Consider the following 22,703-nt stretch of genomic DNA (forward strand, 5'->3'; position numbering starts at 1 on the left):
AATCGGCTCCGGAAGGCTCTATCACCCCAAATGACTTCAGAAACCGATTCGGTCAGGGCTAAGCTTTTCCAGGCATCGTACTTGGTCGTTCGGAACTGTGAATAATCGGGCGGATAAAAGGGCTCTGGATAGCTGTAGCCAATTCCAAAGCCGATTCGGAGCCCTTCCGACCGAGATCGGAATCGACCCCTTAGTAGTAAATGTGAGAGGGACTGGGAGAGTAGCTGGAAAGTGGGGAATACTTACTACAAAATGGGAGAGGTTTGGGAGGAGGAAGGGGGGGTTAAGGGAGGGACACCACCTGCAAAACAGTAAGCCCATTGCTATTCACTAACTAAATTACTACTAAAAAGATCCAAAACAATAATAAATGTACTCCAACACAGACATGGATTAAGTCCAGTACCACACATGGCCAACCACTGCTGCTGCAACACCCTCCCATGGAAAGTAAAGGAGGCAAGGGCTTATCATAGCACCGCATTGGAATTACTGTTAAAAGACATTTATTAATTTTAACTTCTTAAAAATATATACATTTAATTAAATGTTTAAAAAAGTATATATAATACAAAATAATTACTATTTCATTTTAAAATACTTTAATATCCTTTATTAAATTCAAAAGTAAATGGTATATTTAAAAAATAAAATGAGTTATTTTAAATTAATTCTATACAGAACTTATATTTGTTTTCAACACCAAATTAATATAAACATTTTACTTTAGGTGAGATTAAAAAAAAAACTTTACAAAATATTTTGAATTTATTTTAATAGATTTAAATTAATTAATATTTAATTTCAAATTATATTATTAGGATGCAACCTGTTGTTTTTGATTGACATATAAAATAAATGTATGCAATTAATTTACATTAATGTTTATTCTAAAACATTTTAAATATTTTTTTAAAGTGTCAAATGTTTTACCAATTCCCTATACTTTATCATAGAAGTGTGGGAATAAATGTAAACATGTAGATTAACTCATGTGTAAGTTTACCATCGCGAATATGCACCACCATCTATATTCCTAGACATTTTGTAGTTGATGGAGTTGACTGAAAAGGTCAGAGTACTTGGGTGGAGGCACACATGGTTAAAGATACTGCTGAAGTTATACTTTTAAGGCATTCTTCGGGTCTTGAGTTTACACCAGAGTACCTAGATGGAGTTCCTCCTACCATGTCAAAACACCTGATTAGCAGCATTCCTAAGTTCATGTGGTTAAAGATTGAGCCAACACACCCAGTGGAACCTTACCAAATGGAAGATTTGACTTCCTTCTCATTTCGGTTGTCTCAAAGTAGGTTTGATGTTTCTCCCACTTCCTGTCACAGGCTGCACAGAGAAAGGCTGATTCAAAGAACTGACAGCGGCAATCTGCAAAAAAACAGAAAGCAAAAGTGTCCACACTTGAATAGGTCTTTAAAAGCTAAGATGCTTCTAAACCGGCCTATGCCAGTTATGGATGGAGGAGATTGTAAAACAGGATTTGTGGATGCATGCTAAATACAGAAGAACTGCAGTAGCGTTGACGCAGAAGGGCAATTCAGACATTCAGGAAGTTGATGAGGAAGCTGAGAGATGAGAGAAGATAAGTGAGTGAAATGAGTGTGTTTTTGGTGTAGCATAATCTTTGATAATGTGTACATGAAGGTATGACCCACCCTCTCAACTGACCTATTCCTAAGGCTGTCTCATGACTTTTCATCACTACATGGATACAAAATACAATGCTGGCCTCACAAACATTGCGTTCAAGAGATAGTGCAGCACATCATACATAGAATTCTTACATGAAGTATTAACCTCTTCAGTGTCCATGACGAGATAGTCTCGTCATGGTGCACGGTTGCGCTGTGCCCATGACGAGATTATCTCGTCATGAACCCCACCCACTAGTGCAACGCCCGGCACAGGAGGGGGAAAGGGCGTGGTACTGAAGGGGTTAATAAGTGCCCAAAGTCTTCTCTGGTCTCTGTACCACTCACTGGGAACAGGTGCATCAACTCAAACAGCAGGAGGGTGGAAGCACATTGCCTCTCATCCCAGCACTTGCCCCCAATGCATCATGGTAAATGCAGTGCATGATAACACTTATTTCAGTAGTAGTCTTTAATTTTTCACCCTTCTTGGTGCAGTTTGTTCTGTGTAACTCTAGACAGATGTTTATAGTTACCCAGCTCACAGTACTCATTTTATTGACCATGAAATGGGGAATGGATGAGTGGACCAATTGGGATTAGAACCGGTTGCCATGAGGGCAAACACCGATTTCTGGAGTGAATCCATTAGACTACAAAGCCACCGGACCTGGCTGTTTACAAAAGGGGTTGAAGGTATCTCAATCATTATGTGACTATACACGTTGGATACTTGCCATCTCACAGCTAGACAGACAAAACTCCCACTTGAATTCCAAACGTAAAAAATGAGTTTTGTCAAGCAACAAAAAAAATTAATCCTGAAAAGCGGAATTAAATTCTAAAATGATTTATTTTTTGAAAAGTGGAAAATGGAACTCGAGCAGCAAAAAAGCAAGGTTCGTTAAACTGTTCCAATTTGAACTATAAACTAAAAGTGGAAGGAGCATATGTGAATAGGAGGACTGATAACAGAAGAAAGAAAATGAAGAACATTGGTGTGGAGGACTGGAAAGAAAGGGAATTAGAGAAAGGAAGAGGAAGGGGATATCTTTAGAAATCTAAACAATACCATGAAGTGGGGGCGTGCGATGGCGGGAAAAAAATAAATGGAGAACGATGAGTGGGGATATGTGGCCGCTGGGTGAGACAAGAGCGTTTAAGAAGAACAAAAACAACAGTGATTGTAGGAACCTGACTTATGAAGACAAAGACCATGGGGCTCTCAGTCGCCCGACAAGATTGAGAGTTTTACGGATTACACAAGGCACTAGAGACGTAACTGATGTTGGGTGAATGATTAAGAACCTCAATGGAAAGACAAAAGACAAAGGGGCTGATTACGGTGGCGGGCAGACTCGAGTCCATCCACCATCGTAGCGGTGCCTGGGGCTGCCCGTCTGTAAGGCAGCGGTCCCGCACCACGTATTATGATGTGACTGTCACCGTGGGGGATGGATCATGCTAGGTTAACATTGCTGGCTGCAGCTGGCTGAAAGAAATCCCAAAACTGATGGGCTTCGAGGGGTGGGATGCCATAGGTATCTACTGTAGGTGATATCGTAGCTAAGGGTAAACGTTAAAGCTTTCCCACGCTACAGACAGACTTTGCATTGCATACCCCCCAGTTCTTAAAGTACGTGCAACTCCGACATGCCTGGCAGGCAGAGACCCTACTCTCCTCCTCGCTACCAGACTATGCACCACTGGAAGGGCGCCTACTATAGGAACACGTGGTGACCAAGGCGGTATCTCTTACCTATCGAACTTTAAATAATAATGCACCAGACAGGCTGGGTAAGCTGGGGGAGACCTGGGAACAGAACTTAGGAGTCCTTGAGAACATAGATTGGGAAGCAGCGTTGATGGACCAGAGGGAGGTGGCTATCAAGTCTCACCTCCACCTAATCCAATATAAAATACTCCACAGAGTCTACTATGATAGGACCAGACTCTTCCACATGGGCCGATCCAGAGACCCTAATTGTCAGAGATGTGGCTATGAGAGGGGGGATTTTATCACATCATTTGGGACTGCACTGAGATACAGGCCTACTGAGGGTAAGTATTGGGGGAACTGACCAAGGTCCTAGAATCAACTATCCCCTTGGACCCTAAATTCATACTGTTGGGTTTACCCGGGAATGTCGACCTGAGCAGATCGCACCTTATTTTTACTATGTTAGCCCTGGTGGTAGCGAAAAGAGACATAGCATGAACTTGGGGGGCTGCAGCCACTCCCCTGCTCCTTGACTGGAAAGCAGGGATGGACATGTACATGGCGGTAGAAAGGGTCACCTGTAAGGCGAGGGGGTGCCCGAAGAAATTCCGCAGGGTGTGGGGCAAATGGAGGACATATTATGGCCTAGATGGGGAGCTGGGAACGGGTTAGTGGGTCTTTTGAGGGGCCTTTCCTTCCATTCTGTACATTAGCTTGGGCTCCTAACTTTCAAATATCCCAGACGAACAGGGGCCTTGTGCTACGACAATGGAGATATGTGAACAGGCAGAACTGGATTCTTCCAGAAGTTCTAAGGGGTTATGATGCGGGATTGTATGAGCCACAACCAATATATGTATGTCACTGCAGGACTGTAACTGATCTTGTGTTGAATTATTTTGTTGTATGTAATTAGCAAAATGCAAATAAAAATATATATTTTTTAAAAACCATTGCTGGCTTCGGCACCCCCTGCAATGCGAAAACAGCATGTCGTGCGTTTCCCTGCACTACATGGCAGGCACCACGCGGTGCCTGCCACTTAGTTCAGGGAAATGTAGTAGGTTACCATGGGTGCCCCCCCAGTGCAGCACCACCTCCCCCCAACACAAGGGTGCCCGCAACGGGCCCCAGAAACTAATTCCCGCCAGCCTTTCTGGAAAGGTTGGCTACAGCCAACAGTGTAATTTGGCGGACGGTGTCTGCTACGCACCGCCACCATTTTAAAGATGCTGACAATTGCCTGTGGCAGAAGCGTGGCGGGCGGTCTTTGCGACCGCTGCGGTCCGAAAGCGATTCCCCCTGCCATCGTAATTTGGCGGGGGGAAATTGCTGTCAGATGGTGTAGGGCCCGCCACCGCATGGCTGGCGGTGGCGGGCCTTCTATCATCATAATCACCCCCAAAGTGCTTTGAGCAGGTTTTTGTAAAATGGTGGATGGTGAGTGAATGGGGGAAGAAGGTGGGGGGTAAGGGAGTTGAGGGGTACTTGTTAACTTGTTCTTGTTCCACACTTCTGGTTATAACATAGCGTGTATTTGTAATGCGCACATTCACCACTACAGGTATTTTGCCGCTGAATAACAGATGTTTCCTTTTACACAACTCAATGGAACTCATTTTATCAACCTTGGAAGGATGAAAGGCTGAGTGGACCGGCTGGGATTTGGACCTCTGACCATGCGGTCAAACACATGCCCCTACAGTGGATGCATTAGTTAGATCTCTAAGCCAACAGACCAGGATATCTTACGTTAACTCATGAAATTGGGGAAAGCCCATTAATGTTTCCTTTTAAAACAATTAAATTATCTTTTAAATCAATAAAAATGAGTGAAAACTAATTAGGAGTAAAAGCAAACTGAGTTTATGGAGGAGGAAAAAGAGTGGGGAGAGGCCCACGGTGGAAGGATTAGACGCTCTGTAATGGACGTCCTGGGGCAGGAGGTGTAGATACAAAGACACTGAATCACAAACTATTTGTTCAAACTTAGGTGCACAAGAAGAGCACTTAAGAAGACAAACACCAATCCTGATTCACTGATTACAGAGCAGAACTGTGGAATTGTTGTGTGTTGAAATCTGCTTGCAGAGGTGGCTTGTGGGTGTTCCTTGAAAGCTCCACCAAGTTTGTAACTCTTTTCCAGGCAGTTCCCCATCCTGGAAAGGATTGTAGGTTTGTTGATCTCAGTGCAGGAGTTCATGAGTTTCCAAGCTGGAATTGGAAGCTAGCACCTCAAAAACTGACAGAGAAGTAGAGGAAAAATATTTGCCTCATTGGGAAAAAAGAGAGCACATCCACTTGTCCATTTCTGGATGTAAAAGTGTACATCTATACATTACTGCATGTGTACATTTAATTAGGTATCTGTGGCAGTTCTAGATTCATAAGAGTGGGCCTTGAATTCTTTGTGCAGTTTTTGACAGTAAGGATTTACACAAAATATAGGTGTGGCCTTTCAAAATGGCCGTTTTGTGAACTGGACTCAAACGAATTGCTATTTGGGGAGATTCTCTGATGGAAAAAATAACACAGTGGAAGAGATGTCTATGTTCCTTCAAATAAACCTACTTGAGGAAAAATGGTTCACTGTTTAACACATTGTTTAGGTTGGAATTATCGCCCTTCTCAATATTGTTCATGTTGAAAGTTTCATGACCAAGGGCTGCTGAGAAAAAGGTTTGTTAGGATTGATGCAGGACACATAGAGTAATTTGCCTTAGACCTTCTCATTCTCTGCCCATCTGCATCCAGTTTAACTCAACATGGGCTGAAAAAGAAAATCTGGTAGGAAGCTCTGGTAATATTAAGCAACAGGTGGGAGAGCAAAGCTGTGTTATACACAGACCAATCACAAAAAACAATAGAGTGACTATTGGAGCACAGCAAACTGTGTGTTGTGTTCCCCCTTTTTTTTTTTTTTATAACAGGACTCCAAATTTTGGAAAACACTAAACAATCACCCCTTTTATCTGGAAAGTCAGCCTTTATGGAAGAGGAAGCCTCACACACATATCGACTAGCAATACACACAATTGAAATTACACATATATCGAGGAAAAAATATCAACTACAAAATAATCATACACAAAAATATCGGAAAATTCTAATAAACAAACAATCCAACTAAAATATTGACTTAACTAATAACGAGAACACAAACATTGCTAAAATACATCTTAACTCAACATAAAAATAACATTCAAACATTGTAAACATTTTAACGCTTTAAAAAAACACACATTTCAAACATTAAAACATACATTAAAAATGTATTGAACATCTACGAAAACCAAACTGCTAACTAATAACCTTAAAAAATCTAATTAAAATAAATACACAAACACAAAAACAGAAAATTTATAATTACCACTATCAAATATAAATAAATAAATATACAACATATAAAAAAATATAACTTATATTAAAACATAAATTCTATTTATATCATAACATAAAATAAAAAAGCGCTTTTAAATAAATACCAAATACATTAAACAAATTAAATTATGACTGCCAAAATAATCATACAGATGCTATTCCAACCAATAAAATGAAACTACACAAAACCCAATACAAAGCTGCAACTAATTAAACTAACGCTATAAAAGTAACCAATTAATTAACCATAAAATTACCTCAAAACTGACAAACATTGGAGAAGGACAAAACTTTGCCAGACAGACAACACAACGAAAAAGATGTACATAGACTACTACAACGGAAAAGTCTCATTAAAGGTAAGCGCAAAACATGTAAAATAAATAAATAACCTTAACTAAAAACAATTAAACATATAAACCTACTAAATAAAACCATTGTTTTTTCCTGTTCATATTTTATAGACTAAACTTCACGAATACTCTACAGTACATACTAATTTCTAATCCACCATTTCCTACTAAAAGAAGGAACAAAATCAACACTAACGAAATACATAAAATTAAGTAAGTATATCTCTTCACTATTTGTAAAACTTAAATTATTAGACCTAAATACAATCCTAACAAACAAAATATAACTAATATAAATAATAAAAACCTTTCTCTTATTTCCATTCAACAGGCTACAAAATTTCCAATTAAAAAACAAGATCAAAGAAATAAAGTACGTCAACGAAAAAGAGTAAGTATTTTTTAGAACATAAAAATAACGAAAAATACCGAAATAAAAATGGACACTAACTAAACATAACTCACATTAATAAAACTAACATTTTTTTTTCAAACAAACAGAAAAACAATTAAACCAGTAAACCACCAACAAATGTCGTGAAAGCATCAAAAAAGAAAAAAAAAATAACACATGTGTAAGTATGATTAAAATTAACTCCAATTCTTGCTATGGGAGAGCAATCACCAGGGAAACAACCGTAATTAATGTTAAAGAACACAACCACCGACACAGTGTCACAGGTTAGTGACGCTGTAGAAAACATCAAAGAAGCAAGCACTAGCTCACAACAAACTAGCACAGAAATTTTAAAACATGTTCTCACACGTGTTCTGGGACATGTACCTGGGCAGTTACCTTCCATCCCAAACCTAAAACGCCTATTAGCCAGAACAAAAAGATCAATTACTCAAACACCACCCATCCCAAAACCTTCTCCGATATAGAAATACTATGGGAATACACAGTCACACACAAAGATGAAAAATTCATTCTTTATGACAACAACAGTCATGAAAAAAGAATTATCATCTTTGCCACTAACACCAACATGCAAAATTGAAACAATGTGATGATGGTTGGCACATTTAAAGTATGTCCTAAACCATCTATCAGCTTCACACTATCCATGTTGAATACCAAGAAACCAACATCCCCTCCATATATGCCCTATTTCCCAATAAACAAAGTACGACCTATATAGAACTACTAACAATTATTAAACAAGGAACAGAACATTTTTTTCCTCAAAAAATAATAATAGATTTTGAGCATGCAATGATCCAAGCAATTTAAAAAATATATCCACATTCTGCAATACAAGGATGCTATTACCATTTTAACCAAGGTATGTGGAAGCATCTCCAAAAATCAGCACTAAGGGCCTGATTACGATGTCGTTCGGAAGGCCTCTGAATTGGATTTGGCTTTGCCGGAACTGATTCGTAGCCTTTGTTTCTAACCATATCGTACACAGGTCTGAACAACCAAGCACGATACAAAGATCGCGTATGCCTCGACAGAATCGTTTCCGGAACCCGATCCTGTACGTACAACTCGTTCGCAGCCGAATCGTGCTGCACAATGCAGGTGGAATCTGACTGAGCGAGTATGATGCACAATTTGGACAGCAGCCTCGACTCTGTCTCAGAGAGACGAAATGGCATTGTACTTCGGGGCGCTGTAGCAGGCCCCTCTTCACCCGGGGCCCTCCAAATCGGTCATGAGGGTGTGCCCACAAGCATGCACAGTGTGGCGGGCACCATGGGGTGCCTGCCACCGGGTGTACGCTTTTCCCCACCCACCACTTTTCGCTATGGGAGCCTGTGTACGCATCAGTACACAGGATCCCATAAAGTTCAATTGGAGTCCGAGCAACCGAGTCCGTAAGCATACGGACGCATTGTACTTGCTCGTTCGGACTCCTGGAGCACGTTTCCCTCGGAAAGCCCTCCGGATCCGAGCCGTATGGAGGGCTTTTCTAGTGAGATCGTAATCAGGCCTTTAGCATAGAATATGCAATGAACAGCAACTTTGCATACCAAATAAAAAAGCTAGCAGCCCTTGCCTATGTACCTACAGCAGAAGTAGCAAACCATATTTATTGATAGAAAGTCCCTTTTACCAAGCCAATGAAGCAAACTAACACCCTTACTTGACAACTATGAGGATACATGGGTAGGAAGATTACATAGATCAGGACACCGAAGACAACCCAAATTCAACATCCCCTGGTGGAATGTCTATGAAAGCACCCTAATACAAAAAGCTAAAACAAATAACGCAGTGGAAGGATGGCATAATGTCTTCCAAGCCAAAATAGGAAGAATACAACCAACCCTTCACAAACTAATCGAATCCAACAAAAAAGAACATAGGGGACCATTATGATGTTGTGCGGATCGCCACCGCCTGGCCGGCGGTAGCGATCCGCACACCATAACATCACAATTTACCTCCCGCCACATTACTATGGCGAGGGGTACCACGGCGGATGGAAAGTCCGTCCACCGCTTTTCTGCCAGTTGGATTGCAGGCCGGGCGAAAAAGGCCCCCAATATGGTGGCGGTACCTTATGATGTATGCGGTGTGTATGCCTTTCATGGCGGAGACTCCGCCATGGAAAGGCATACGGTAAATGGCTTTGGGGGCCCGTTGCGAGCACCAGGGGGAATGGGGGGGTTGGTCGCTGCACTTGGGGGGTACCCATGGTACCCCCCTTCATTGGCATGCACAAGGTGGCAGGCACCGCGCGGTGTTTTTTCCAAAATGTCCGTGGTAGATGAGATGCGTTTCATCCTTAGGATTTGAGAGTAGGGCAGGTGTAAAAGGTGAAAAAAACAAAGAACAACTAATTACCAAATTCAAAGAAATAAAATACCCTAATACAGTCATCACTGATGCCATTGAGAGAGCTAAATCAGTTGGACGACCACAATTACTCAACAAATCTCTAAAATCAGATACTACTAATAGACCGGTATTTGTATCCAAATTTTCCACAAAAAGTCAACAAATTAAAAAAGTGATCTTGAAATACTGGCCTATGATCCGTAATGAAAGCGATTTCAATGGGATATTCAATTTCCATCCACTTTTCGCATATCAACGCACAAAAAATTTGAAAGAACTGTTATCTCATCCGCCTAAACCCATTGTCAGCACGTACAGAGGAACAATCCCTTGCTTGAACTGCGGTCATTGTAATAACGTTATCAAAGGCACACGGATCCTTCATCCTACCAAAGGAATACCCATCCGACTACACATGACCACTATATGCGACTCCAAAAACTTGATTTATCTACTCAAATGTCCTTGTGGTTTACCTTATGTGGGAAAGACTGAGCGAAAAATTAAAGTCAGATTAACTGAACATAAAAGCAACATCAGAACCAAGTCTGAGAAATCTCTTGTCGCTGCACACTTTAACAAAGAGAGACATAACATCAGTCAATTGAGATTTCTGGTGCTAGAAGTCGTGAACACACTAAAAGGCACCGACAATACCAAAAGACTCCTCCAAAAAGAACTTATTTGGATAAAAAGACTTGATTCCTGTCACCCCAACGGGCTTAATGACCGTCTGGAATACAGTTGTTTTCTGTAATCTATGTATCTCCTCATTGTACAGTGTACCTCATTCACTTATGATGTTTCCCCTACCGTACCGCTTACTACATTCCTTTCTGATACACTCTCGGTTTCCATTTTATACTTGATACATCTCCTGTTTTTATCCTCAACACCCTTCGGTGAATTCTAGACTTTCCAATTCACGCATACACACACACCTTTTTCTCTATTTAACTTGTTTCACCAATTCTTTCAGAAGGTGTGCTTACTTAAGTTTTCCATCCCACTCCGCTTTCGTTCTATTTCACGTTTCCCGTCAATTCTTTTCTTACTTCTTTATATTTTTTATATTTTTTTTTATCTTTCTTACTCATACCCTCATGGTTTTCCCTTAGTTTAGTTACAACTTTCCTTGAACAGGACTCTGTTCAAACATGGCGCGCTACTATTTTCCATTTCTACGAAGTCCTATCTCCATGTCGACCTTCCTTTACGCATTATTACTACGCTAATCCTGGTCCTTTGTCACTCTCTTCACTTCACGGTGTAACGGAAGACCGCTTTACACTTGGTAAGTGGCACTCCCGTATCTTTACCCTTTTGTTCTGGAACTTAATGACGCTTTCCGTTAATTTGGTTCTTACCTGGTTTATATATTTTACCCCGTTAGACTCGGCTATTTAGAAATTTTTGTACCGCCACGGACTCTACGTTTGATTTAAGGTAATTAGCCTATCCTTCCGCCTCACGCTCTTCAAGTCTTCCGTAGTGTACACGCTAACGACTTTCTCTACTAGCATGATAACCACTGTTTACCTTCCTTGTGTCTTGCACCTCCCTTACATCTGTTTTTCCGGGTTCCTTTACTCGGTCTTTGCAACCTCCATTTCCTTTCAACCGGCACCTTTATTCAACTTTCCTCGGAACTTTTCTCCACTGTGTTTCTATGCACACTTAACACCTCTAGCGAATCCAGTCTCTAATTTCTGATGTACCGGATTTTTCTGGCCACATGAACGTCATGTTTCTCTTTGTTTAACCATACTTACCGAACATTTCATTCTATTTTCTCCTTCCGACACGCTTTGACTTCTCTGGGATTGTACACCTAATCTAGTGATTCTACTTTCACATCACCTTGTTTCGTTACATATTACATCACTTGTATAATGCTTTGGTCCTGTGTCTTGATATTGATTATTACATTTATTCCTAGGACCTTTATCCCCTGACGAAGAGTCAGTTCGACTCGAAATGCATTGGGATTACCATGCTACCATAAACAATTGACTGATTTATTGTTCATTACACACGAAGGACGGAATTTACGTTACCGTGTGTTGGAAGGCGGACCCCGAGGAGTCGGTGAGACCACCAAGGGGGGGGCCCTCGCACTGCACGAAGTAGCCGAGCGCTGCCGAGAAGTCTCCTGAGAGATCCTTCTCCTATCACGTACTAGCACAGTAACACCACCACACCGGACTCAAGGAGGTTGTCTCAAGACAAGCAATTCTTTATCATCAATAAAAGGTTACGAGTTCAATATTTACACGAAGGGATCGAGGGATCCACCAAAAGTCTCAATGTCTCTTTAGAAGGGTAGGGGTAGCGGGACAGTCTTTGGCAGGAATGTGGTACGAGGGTACCTGGTGCCCAGTTCGTATCCTCAAGCTGGAGGACCTCCGATCTCGGAGGGGTCGAGCCGCGACGGCGTCAGCAGGGCTCTGGCGTACAGTTCGTGGAGAGCCGCGATTCAATCAGCAGGGCTCTCAAGATGGTTTCTGCTCAGCTCGAGCCGCGACGTCGTCAGCAGGGCTCCGAGGAAGGTCTCAGCGAGGTGGGGCCGCGACGGCGTCTGCAGGGCTCCGATGTTCCAGGTGGTTCAGGAAGGGTTCACAAGAGGGAGCCGCGACGCAGTCAGCCGGGCTCGTGATGGTTCCGACAAGAGTTCTTCTCCGTAGGGTCAGCCGCGATTCGATCAGCAGGGCTCTCGACTCCGGGATACAACTGCCGAGCTGTGGTGGGGTCGCCCCAGATATAGGCCTGGAGCCCTTTGATGTCCGGACCCTTGCGCCCGAGGGGGCGGAGTGGCCGGGTGGAGGTGGCCAGACGCCCAGCAGGAGAGGCGCCAGGCCCATGGGAGTTTGCAGGGCGATCACACCTCGAGAGGGGAGGACAGTTGGGGGTCCCAACGAGACCGTCCTCCGCCGGGGGCGATGAATGGTTCCTGCGGCACCCCCTGGCCAGTCCGTGGTGCCTCGATGTCGGAGCTTCGCTGGGGTCGAGGCCGGGTTGAGCGGGGTCGCTCTGGCTGGTGTACGGGGTGACGTAGATGCCAACAAGATGGCGGAGCCCTGAGGAGCATGCGACCACGTGCAGTTCCAGGTGAGGGGCCTTGGAGCAGTTCAGACGGGTGGCCCGTGAAGGCCGGGGCGGGGAACGGCCACAGTCCAGGGGGGTTAAGGACCACGCCACGAGGCCGGGTCCAACAGGCGTCCCCCCCAGCCGAAGGCATGGAGAGTCACCCATCTCCTTGGGGATTCTCCTCGTCAAGGCGGAAGAAGCGGGACAGGCCGTCGGCGTTGGCGTGGTCATTGCCGGGCCGGTGTTCGACGTCAAAGTCCATCCCTTGTAGCGAGATGGACCATCGCAGCAGTTTGGGGTTCTCGCCCCGCATTCGCATTAACCATTGCAAGGGCCGGTGGTCGGTCTGGACCCGGAAGTGGGCGCCAAAGAGGTAGGGCCGGAGCTTCTTGAGGGCCCACACCACAGCGAAGGCCTCGCGCTCAATAGTGCTCCAGCGTTGCTCCCGGGGCAGTAGTCGCCGGCTGATGAAGGCCACTGGTCGGTCGAGCCCCTTTTCGTCAGTTTGGGAGAGAACGGCCCCGATCCCATACTCGGAGGCGTCCGTCTGTACCACGAACTCCTTCTGGTAGTCCGGGGCCTGCAGCACCGGAGCAGTACACATGGCTGTTTTGAGGGTGTCGAAGGCTGTTTGGCAGCGGGGTGTCCAGTGTACCTTCTTGGGCTGCTTTTTGGACGTTAACTCTGTGAGGGGGCCGACAATGCTCCCATAGTCCCGGATAAACCGTCGGTAGTATCCGGTGAGGCCCAGGAAGGCCCGGACAGCGGTCTGGGTAGTGGGGGGTTCCCAGGTCTGGATGGCATCTATCTTTGCTTGGAGGGGGGCCACCTGCCCGCTCCCCACTTGATGGCCCAGGTAGGTCACGGATCCGTGGCCGATTTGGCATTTGCTGGCCTTGATTGTGAGCCCGGCCCGCTGGAGGGCGGCCAGGACGGCCTTTAGGTGGAGGAGGTGCTCGGCCCAGTGGTTGCTGTACACGGCAATGTCATCTAAGTAGGCCGCGCTGAAGGCCTCAAGCCCGGCCAAAACTTTGTTCACCAGTCGCTGGAAGGTGGCCGGGGCGTTCTTCATTCCGAAGGGCATCACCCGAAAGTGGTAATGCCCATCCGGAGTCGAAAAGGCGGATCTTTCTTGGGCGCCGGGGGTGAGCTGGATTTGCCAGTACCCGGCGGTGAGGTCCAGCGTGCTCAGGTAGCGAGCGGCCCCTAGGCGGTCGATGAGTTCGTCGGCCCGGGGTATCGGGTGTGCGTCTGTCTTGGTTACTACATTCAGGGCCCGGTAGTCTACGCAGAATCGCAACTCCGGGGGGTGGCCGGGAGCTGCGGCCTTGGGCACCAGGACGACAGGGCTGGCCCACGGGCTGTCGGAAGGCTCGATGACCCCCAGGGCCAGCATCTTCGCTACTTCGGCCTGGATGCAGGCCCGCACTCGGTCAGGCACCCGGTAGGCTCTGTGTCGTATGGGGGGGTTCTCCCCGGTGTCGACGTCGTGGACGCACCAGTGGGTCACCCCCGGGGTGAGAGAGAAGAGGGCTGCGTAGTCCCGCAGTAATCGCTGGCAGTCGTTGCGCTGTTCCGGGGTCAGGGACGAGGCGAGTTGGACCCCTTCGATCGATCCATCGTGAATGTCGGATTGCAAGAGGTCGGGCAGGGGCTCGGAGTCGTCCTCGCCCCCCTCGTCGGTCGCCAGCAGCAGGCTCAGTTCGGTCCGGGCGAAGTGGGGTTTTAGCCTGTTAGCATGTAGGACCCGGAGGGGGTTCCGGGGGGACTCCAGATCGACCAAGTAGGTGACGGGACTTTTCTTCTCCACCACCTTGAAGGGCCCGGTCCACTTGTCCTGGAGGGCGCCGGGTTCGACCGGGGCCATGACCCATACTTTCTGACCTGGCTCGAATTCTACAGTAGAAGTGTTGCGATCGTACCACCGCTTCATGTCCTCCTGGCTGGCCTCGAGGTTGGCTTCGGCGAGGGCTCGGAACTTGCGGGTCTGGTTTCGGAGGGTCAGGAGGTATCGGTAGACGTCAGGAGGGGCGCCTCGGGGCTTCATCTCCCAGCCCTCCTTGACCAGACTGAGCGGTCCGCGGACCGGGTGTCCATACAATAGTTCAAACGGGCTGAACCCCAGGGACTTCTGCGGGACCTCCCGATAGGCGAACAGGAGGCAGGGCAGCAGGACATCCCATTTCCTCCTGAGTGGTTCTTCCCGGCCCTGGATCATCCCTTTCAATGTTCGGTTGAACCGCTCAACCAGTCCGTTCCCCTGAGGGTGATATGGGGTCGTGAACTTGTATGTGACCCCGCACTGTTGCCACAGGGACCGCATGTACCTGGAGATAAAGTTCGTGCCGCGGTCGCTCACCACTTCGCTGGGGAATCCCACTCGGGAGAAGATCCCCATCAAGGCCCGGCCTACCACAGGGGCCGTTATGGTTCTGAGCGGGACCGCCTCCGGGTACCTGGTGGCGTGGTCCACGAGGACCAGGATGAAGCGGTGGCCCAGGGCGGTTTGGGGGTCCAGGGGTCCCACAATGTCGATTCCGACCCGTTCAAACGGGGTGCTGACGGCGGGAAAGGGCTGGAGGGGGGCCTTGACCCGACCCCCGTCTTTCCGCTGGCTTGGCAGGTCTGGCAGGACCGGCAGTGGTTGTCCACATCTCTCCGCATCCGGGGCCAGTAGAAGTGGGTCACCAGACGACTGTACGTTTTGTCTTGCCCCAAGTGTCCGGCGAGGGGCACATCATGGGCCAGGTTGAGAAGAAACTCCCGGAAGCGGAGGGGGACCACCAACACGCGGCTGGCCCCGAGTTCTGCTACTTTCTGTTCGCTGTACAACAGGCCCTCGGCCCAGTAGATCCAGTGGGTGCCGGTCTGGTCACCGTTGGCTTGCGCGGTCGCCTGCTGCCGGACCCCTTCGAGAGAGGGACAGGACTGTTGCTCTTGCTGGAACTGCTCTCGGGTGGGGCCCCCTTCGTGTTGCCATTGCGTCAGCCCTGGTAGGGCGCTCGGAGAAGTCATCTCTTCGGGGGAGGATTCGCTGGACCCAGGGTCGGTGTCCGCCTCCTCCTCGCTGCTGGCGGGAGGGGGTGTGAGCCCCTCGGGTCGGGCGGTCCCGGAGGTCGAGGATGAGCGGGGGGCCTGGGCGGTCATGGACCGGGTGATGGCGCAGGCCCAATCAGCCAGTCCCAACATTCGGAGGTGCTCTCGTCGTTCTACTTGAGCCCAGGGGGAACTCTCCAAGTCGTTCCCCAGGAGGCAGTCGACCGGGGCGTCGTCGCGCACTGTCACCTTCAGCAGGCCCGTCACCCCTCCCCACTCGAAGGGGACCAGGGCCATCTGGCATAGGCTTTCACTGTTGTCGGCCGTCCGGACAGGGCACAGCACATTCGGTAGAATCTGTTCAGGGGTCACCAGGTGGCAGCGGACAGCGGTGATACTGGCGCCGGTGTCGCGAAGGGCTTCGGCCCGTTGTCCGTTGACCGTGACCTGCTGCCGGTACTTCTGGGTGTTGGTTGGGATGGGGGTGCAGGGTACCATCTCCCGGCTACCCAGGCAGACCAGGGACATGGCTGCCGGCTCCCACTCAGTGTTTTCTTGGTCGAGGGCCTCTTCTTCCTCTTCTCCTCCCCCCAAGGCGGCGGCTGTCAGCTGCCGGGGCGGGGGCCCGCCGGCCCCGTTTCTTCGGTTCAGAGGGCAGGCCGGGTCGCTGGCAAAGTGTCCGGTTTGTTGGCAGCCATAGCAGGTCCCTGGTGGCCGTGGTCCGGGTCGGGCCGGGCCCACCCTTCGTGCTAGGCTCGGGGAGAGATGTGGCTGCGGTGGCCCTCGAGGGGGGCTCCTGGGGGCCCCAGCGGGAGGGTCTCGGTTCCTGTTCGGCCCTCCCCCCCCACCGCGCTGGCGTGGGGGTCCATTGGGGTTCCTCTGGTACTCCCCCATTGAGCTCCGGGGGACCCGGGAGTTGACCCATCGATCGGCCTCGACGGCCAGTTTCCGCGGGTCGGTCATTTTGCTGTCGAGGAGGTGCTGTCTCAGCTCCACGAAGCAATTGTTGGAAAGATGTTCCCACACGATGAGGTCGACCAGCTGCCCGTAGGTGGTTACTTTGCTGCCTTTGATCCACCCTTCTAGGGCCCGACTAAAAAAGTCCACATATTCCACCCATGTGGTACCCGGGATTTTCTTGCAGTCTCGGAACCGCTGGCGGTACATCTCCGCTGTTAGCCCGTAGCGGGTGAGCAGGGCCTCCTTCATGTGATCGTAGGAGGTCATCACTTCCTCCGGTAGCTGGAGCAGCGTGTCCCGCCCTTCACTCAGGAATCGCCCCCACAGGCCTGCGCCCCAGTCTTTTCGGGGTACTCGATGGGAGGTCATGGCCACCTCATAGGCCTTGAACCATTGTTGGATATCGTCATTCTTGTAATACTCCTTGACGACCTCCTTCGGGATATGTACTTTGGCCTCGGCAGGCGGTAGAGTGTCTCTCGTACTGGGGGTGTTGGTCCCTCCGTTCTTGGCCTTGATCTCGAGCTCCTTGAGGCTGCGCTCGTGCTCAAGGGTGAGCTTCTTTTCCTCCAACTCCCGGTGTCGTCTCTTCTCCTCTATTTCTTCTTGAAGGCGTAGCTGCTCGAGGGCCAGTTTCTTTTCTGCCAGCTGGAGTTCGCCGTCCAGTCGCAGTCGGGCGAGCTCTAGCTCGTGGCTCCGGACCTTTTCCCGCTCTCGTATTTCTTCTTCGGAGAGGCCGGTTTCTAGGCTCTTTCGTCCTCCGGTTGCCGGGGTCAGTGCGGTTGCTGTGGTCTCCGTCAGGGGCAAGGGCCCTTCTTCCTGGGAGGGGCCTGCCCCGGCCTCCAGCCATGTCCTCAGAGCTTTCTGCATCTCTTCCTTGGTACCGAGGCTGGTGGTTGCAATGCCTTTGTCTCTGCAGAACTGTTTTAATTCTTTGTGCGTATATTCTTCCAGCCGTTCGGGCTGGAACTCCATTGTCGCGTTGTTTTCCTGGCTGCTCATGATGCTATTCGTTTGGATGGGTAGCTAGTGGGTACTGGCTGGTACGTACTGCGTTCGGCTCGGATCCCGTCGCTGGCCACCAAATGTTGGAAGGCGGACCCCGAGGAGTCGGTGAGACCACCAAGGGGGGGGCCCTCGCACTGCACGAAGTAGCCGAGCGCTGCCGAGAAGTCTCCTGAGAGATCCTTCTCCTATCACGTACTAGCACAGTAACACCACCACACCGGACTCAAGGAGGTTGTCTCAAGACAAGCAATTCTTTATCATCAATAAAAGGTTACGAGTTCAATATTTACACGAAGGGATCGAGGGATCCACCAAAAGTCTCAATGTCTCTTTAGAAGGGTAGGGGTAGCGGGACAGTCTTTGGCAGGAATGTGGTACGAGGGTACCTGGGGCCCAGTTCGTATCCTCAAGCTGGAGGACCTCCGATCTCGGAGGGGTCGAGCCGCGACGGCGTCAGCAGGGCTCTGGCGTACAGTTCGTGGAGAGCCGCGATTCAATCAGCAGGGCTCTCAAGATGGTTTCTGCTCAGCTCGAGCCGCGACGTCGTCAGCAGGGCTCCGAGGAAGGTCTCAGCGAGGTGGGGCCGCGACGGCGTCTGCAGGGCTCCGATGTTCCAGGTGGTTCAGGAAGGGTTCACAAGAGGGAGCCGCGACGCAGTCAGCAGGGCTCGTGATGGTTCCGACAAGAGTTCTTCTCCGTAGGGTCAGCCGCGATTCGATCAGCAGGGCTCTCGACTCCGGGATACAACTGCCGAGCTGTGGTGGGGTCGCCCCAGATATAGGCCTGGAGCCCTTTGATGTCCGGACCCTTGCGCCCGAGGGGGCGGAGTGGCCGGGTGGAGGTGGCCAGACGCCCAGCAGGAGAGGCGCCAGGCCCATGGGAGTTTGCAGGGCGATCACACCTCGAGAGGGGAGGACAGTTGGGGGTCCCAACGAGACCGTCCTCCGCCGGGGGCGATGAATGGTTCCTGCGGCACCCCCTGGCCAGTCCGTGGTGCCTCGATGTCGGGGCTTCGCTGGGGTCGAGGCCGGGTTGAGCGGGGTCGCTCTGGCTGGTGTACGGGGTGACGTAGATGCCAACAAGATGGCGGAGCCCTGAGGAGCATGCGACCACGTGCAGTTCCAGGTGAGGGGCCTTGGAGCAGTTCAGACGGGTGGCCCGTGAAGGCCGGGGCGGGGAACGGCCACAGTCCAGGGGGGTTAAGGACCACGCCACGAGGCCGGGTCCAACACCGTGAATAAAGACTTTCACTATTTACAAAACACACTGTGGAGTATATATTCTCATGAAGTCGCGAAATTCATTTAGACAACCTCAGGACTCCTCACGGACCCACCAGGAGTGCATCTGAGGGACGCCAGGCAATCTACCCTGGCGCTCCATAATCATTTTGTCTTAATCCCTTTCGGACAGAGGGACATACCTCAGTTGCACCCAAAACCATATCACAATTGCTGAAAAAACTGAATTTAACCTTTGGACTCCTCGTGTGCCTCACTTTTCACAATTACAAAGTTGCACACAGACCATGTGGCACAGTAAACTATCTACACACAGCAAAATAACTTTATTCAGTAAGGACACTGACAAAATAGACAACAGGAGCAACTGTCTTTATTCACATATTGCACAGATAGGGACCATGAGAAGAGAAGAGCAAGGCACAAAATACAGAGTATGTCCATGAGAAGCTGCACAGGCAAGGGCAAAACAGCAGTGAACAATAAGGCCAGTGGCCAGGGCTAAGTGCAGAGCATGTCCATGAGAAGCTGCACAGGGAATGCGTGCAACTGTACCTTTCCATGGTCAGCAACACAGTCAGTGGGTAACAATGTGCAGTACAGGCCTATGTGTGTGAGAGACAGGTGTGTGAGGGTGACTGACACTCAGACTTGGCTGTCAGGCGGACTGGGAGCTGGCTGTGTCTCAGGAATTGTCGGGGCACTTGACCGGGGAGAGAGCGGCGCAACTGAGGTAGAGCTATCAGTGGCTTGGCAAGCACGAGGGCTCCTTGGACCAGGTGGTGTAGTGGCATGTGGAGGCGGAGTCATGCAGACAGGAGACACGGTGTGGCTGGGAGGTTGTGGAGGGGTGCCTTTCCACTTCTTGGGGATCCTAAATGGCTTGACCGACTCTGGATCAATGGGAAGTGGTGTGAACACAACAGGAACACTCGCCACCAAAGCTGCATCAGGTTCAGACGCTGGCACCTCCTCTGGTGATGTGCTGGACCTAGCGGAATGCTTTGCCTGGCTTCACCTCTGCCCCCCTTCCCCTGTTTACTATGTGTCACCCCTACAGTGCCTTCCTTCCCCTGCTTCACTGGGCTTGGAATGGAAGTCTAGGTGGTGGGTGAATCTGCCTTGGAGTCCTTCCTAGGTGTACCCTTGGCATGCACCACCTCCTTGGTGGGCATAGAAACTGTATGCTTATCTTTGCGAGATGCTTTAGGGGCAGGAGAGTCCTTGGATGAGGATGCCTCAGAGGCATGTGTGCCTGAGGTCTGCTGCTTTGCTTTTTGTCCCCTGGTGTTGCCTGATGGGCTTTTCTCTCCACGCTCAGGGGTGGCTTTGGTCTTCTGTGGGGTTGGTGTCTGTGCCCGGGACTGCTTGGGTTGCTGCTGCTGTGTGCTTTGTGTGCCGTATCGTGACTTTGATGTATGTGGACCATGGTCACTATCGTCAGACGTGGCCACTGCCGGGGGGGTGGACAAAGGGACCAGAGCTGGACTGTGAGTATATGCCTGTTGAAGGGCAGACGTCACTGTTGAGGACAAAGCCTGGACAGTCCGGTGTAGCCCACCCACGTCTGAATGTATGCCCACCATGAAAGCAACCACCTGGGCCAATTTTTTTGTCGTGGTCAATGAAGGAATTGAGGAGAGCTGTCTGGCCTACACACAGCTGGCACAAAAGGTCCACAGACTCAGCACCGATAGCAGCAGGGGCGAAAGGGGCAGGGGCAGCGGTGCCAGGGGTGAAGGACACTCTTTCCCTCTTATTGAGGCGGACACGGACAGCACCAGAGGAAGTGGCTGGGAGGGTGGACACTGGCCGCTGTGTGGTGGAAGACGATGCAGAGTCCCCATTCCCTGTGCCCGCCAACATGGATGCATCCCCGCTGGCATCAGATGATGTGGTGCTTTGCGTCTCAGGCTGGGATTCCTCCAACAGACTCCTGTCCCCCTCTGAGGCGCTGGTGACATCTGTGTCACTGGGCTCCTGTGCAGCTGTTGTGCTAGTTTCACCCCCACTGGTGTCTGTCTCCTGTCCCTCCGTGACCACAGGAGATGCTGCATGAGAGAGAGAGATGTAGGGTCAGGTCAGTGGCAGCAACAGAACAAACATATGAAAGCAATGCATAACAAAAGATGACCAAATCTACATGTTGCACACCACCCTGTGCAATCACATCGTGCCAACTCACTATATAGACTCAAACAGTGCGTGGAAACTGGAAACTCAAGCATGAGTGAGCCATGTGATGACCACACAGCACAACACTCTGCTGTGGCTCTGTTCAACGAGACACACAACTAGCTCTGAGCACACCAAGGGACATGATGGGGGCACACTACTTGTTGCCACTGACAGATCTGGACGGAACAGGAGGGGGACAACACAGACACAGACTACAACATGACAGTCCACAATGGCCATTAACCCATGCCACCCACAATGTCGTACTTTGGGGCCCAAAGACTGGTGCACATTGTTGTCAGATGTCTAGGCCCCCCCAATCTGGGTGCATGCAATGGACGCATTGATGAAGGCACAGTCAGATCAGGCCGTTCCCTCCCATGGGATTCCCAAGACTACCCCAAACACAACTCAGAATGCACTGGGAATGCACAGCATCCAAATCACCTTTGTATGTACAGGTAGGGCAAACGCATGACACAAGCACCCAGCCCAGCAGCCACTTACATGCCACTGCATCACACTACCAACATCACATAGGCCAGCGCTGGCACAAGCTCTGTACACATGCAACCACTCCCAGCCAAAGTCACCCTCCCCAAATGCTCACCCCTGGCTTGCTGCTGATGCTCCTTCAAACGTGCATCCAGCTCAGGCTGTGTCACCGCCAAGATGCGCCCCATTAGTGGTGTCATGCTGCGCCGTGCCAAACGCCCAGTGCGAGGAAGCAGCCCCTAGGTCATCGCCGCCACGTTCTTTGCCAGCCGGATGATGGCGTCCCACCTCTTGTGGCAGTGGATGCGCCGTCAGTTTGAGGCCCACAGAGCTCGCACCTTCGCTGCAATGGCCCTCCACACAGCCTTACGCTGGTGTACCTTGAGCTCCAGGCATGGGAGACAAGAGGGGGAAATGATCAGTGACACAGTGTTATGTACCGACATCTCTCAGTATAGCAGAAAGATAGATACTCATCACATATCCAACGATATGTCTATCAGATTCTAGAGTGCATCTCACATGGTACATCTGCATGGAAAAAGCTGATGTAAATGCATGCAGGTGTGAGGGGGAACACAGTCTCTGCACATCTCACACACATGCAGGATGCCGGCACTGAAACACCTATGTAGCCTGCCCACATCTCCAGTCCATTGTTGGGTTGAGCAACGCAAACATCACACATCAACCTGTGTTTGGGGGTAGACTCACTGTGTACAAGACTGAGCAGCCCTCAATGTCCCTGCCCTGTGAATCGATAACTGTGTCATGGATGTCACATTGAGGGACATGATCTCCCAA

General features: G+C 49.6%; 1 protein-coding gene across 5 annotated transcripts in view; it reads right to left on the reverse strand.

Moving 5' to 3' along the window:
• FAM221B (family with sequence similarity 221 member B) overlaps positions 1-22,703 on the reverse strand; it is a 194,019-nt gene that overhangs the window by 26,830 nt on the left and 144,486 nt on the right. For all 5 annotated transcript variants that reach the window (XM_085627804.1, XM_085627805.1, XM_085627796.1 and 2 more), the window contains one exon: positions 1,267-1,386. In XM_085627804.1, coding sequence (XP_085483930.1) covers positions 1,267-1,386 — 120 coding nt within the window. The remainder of the gene's footprint in view (positions 1-1,266; positions 1,387-22,703) is intronic.

The sequence above is a fragment of the Triturus cristatus genome, chromosome 2_1 (genome assembly GCF_964204655.1).
Source record: "Triturus cristatus chromosome 2_1, aTriCri1.1, whole genome shotgun sequence".
NCBI classification, from domain to species: Eukaryota; Metazoa; Chordata; class Amphibia; order Caudata; family Salamandridae; genus Triturus; species Triturus cristatus.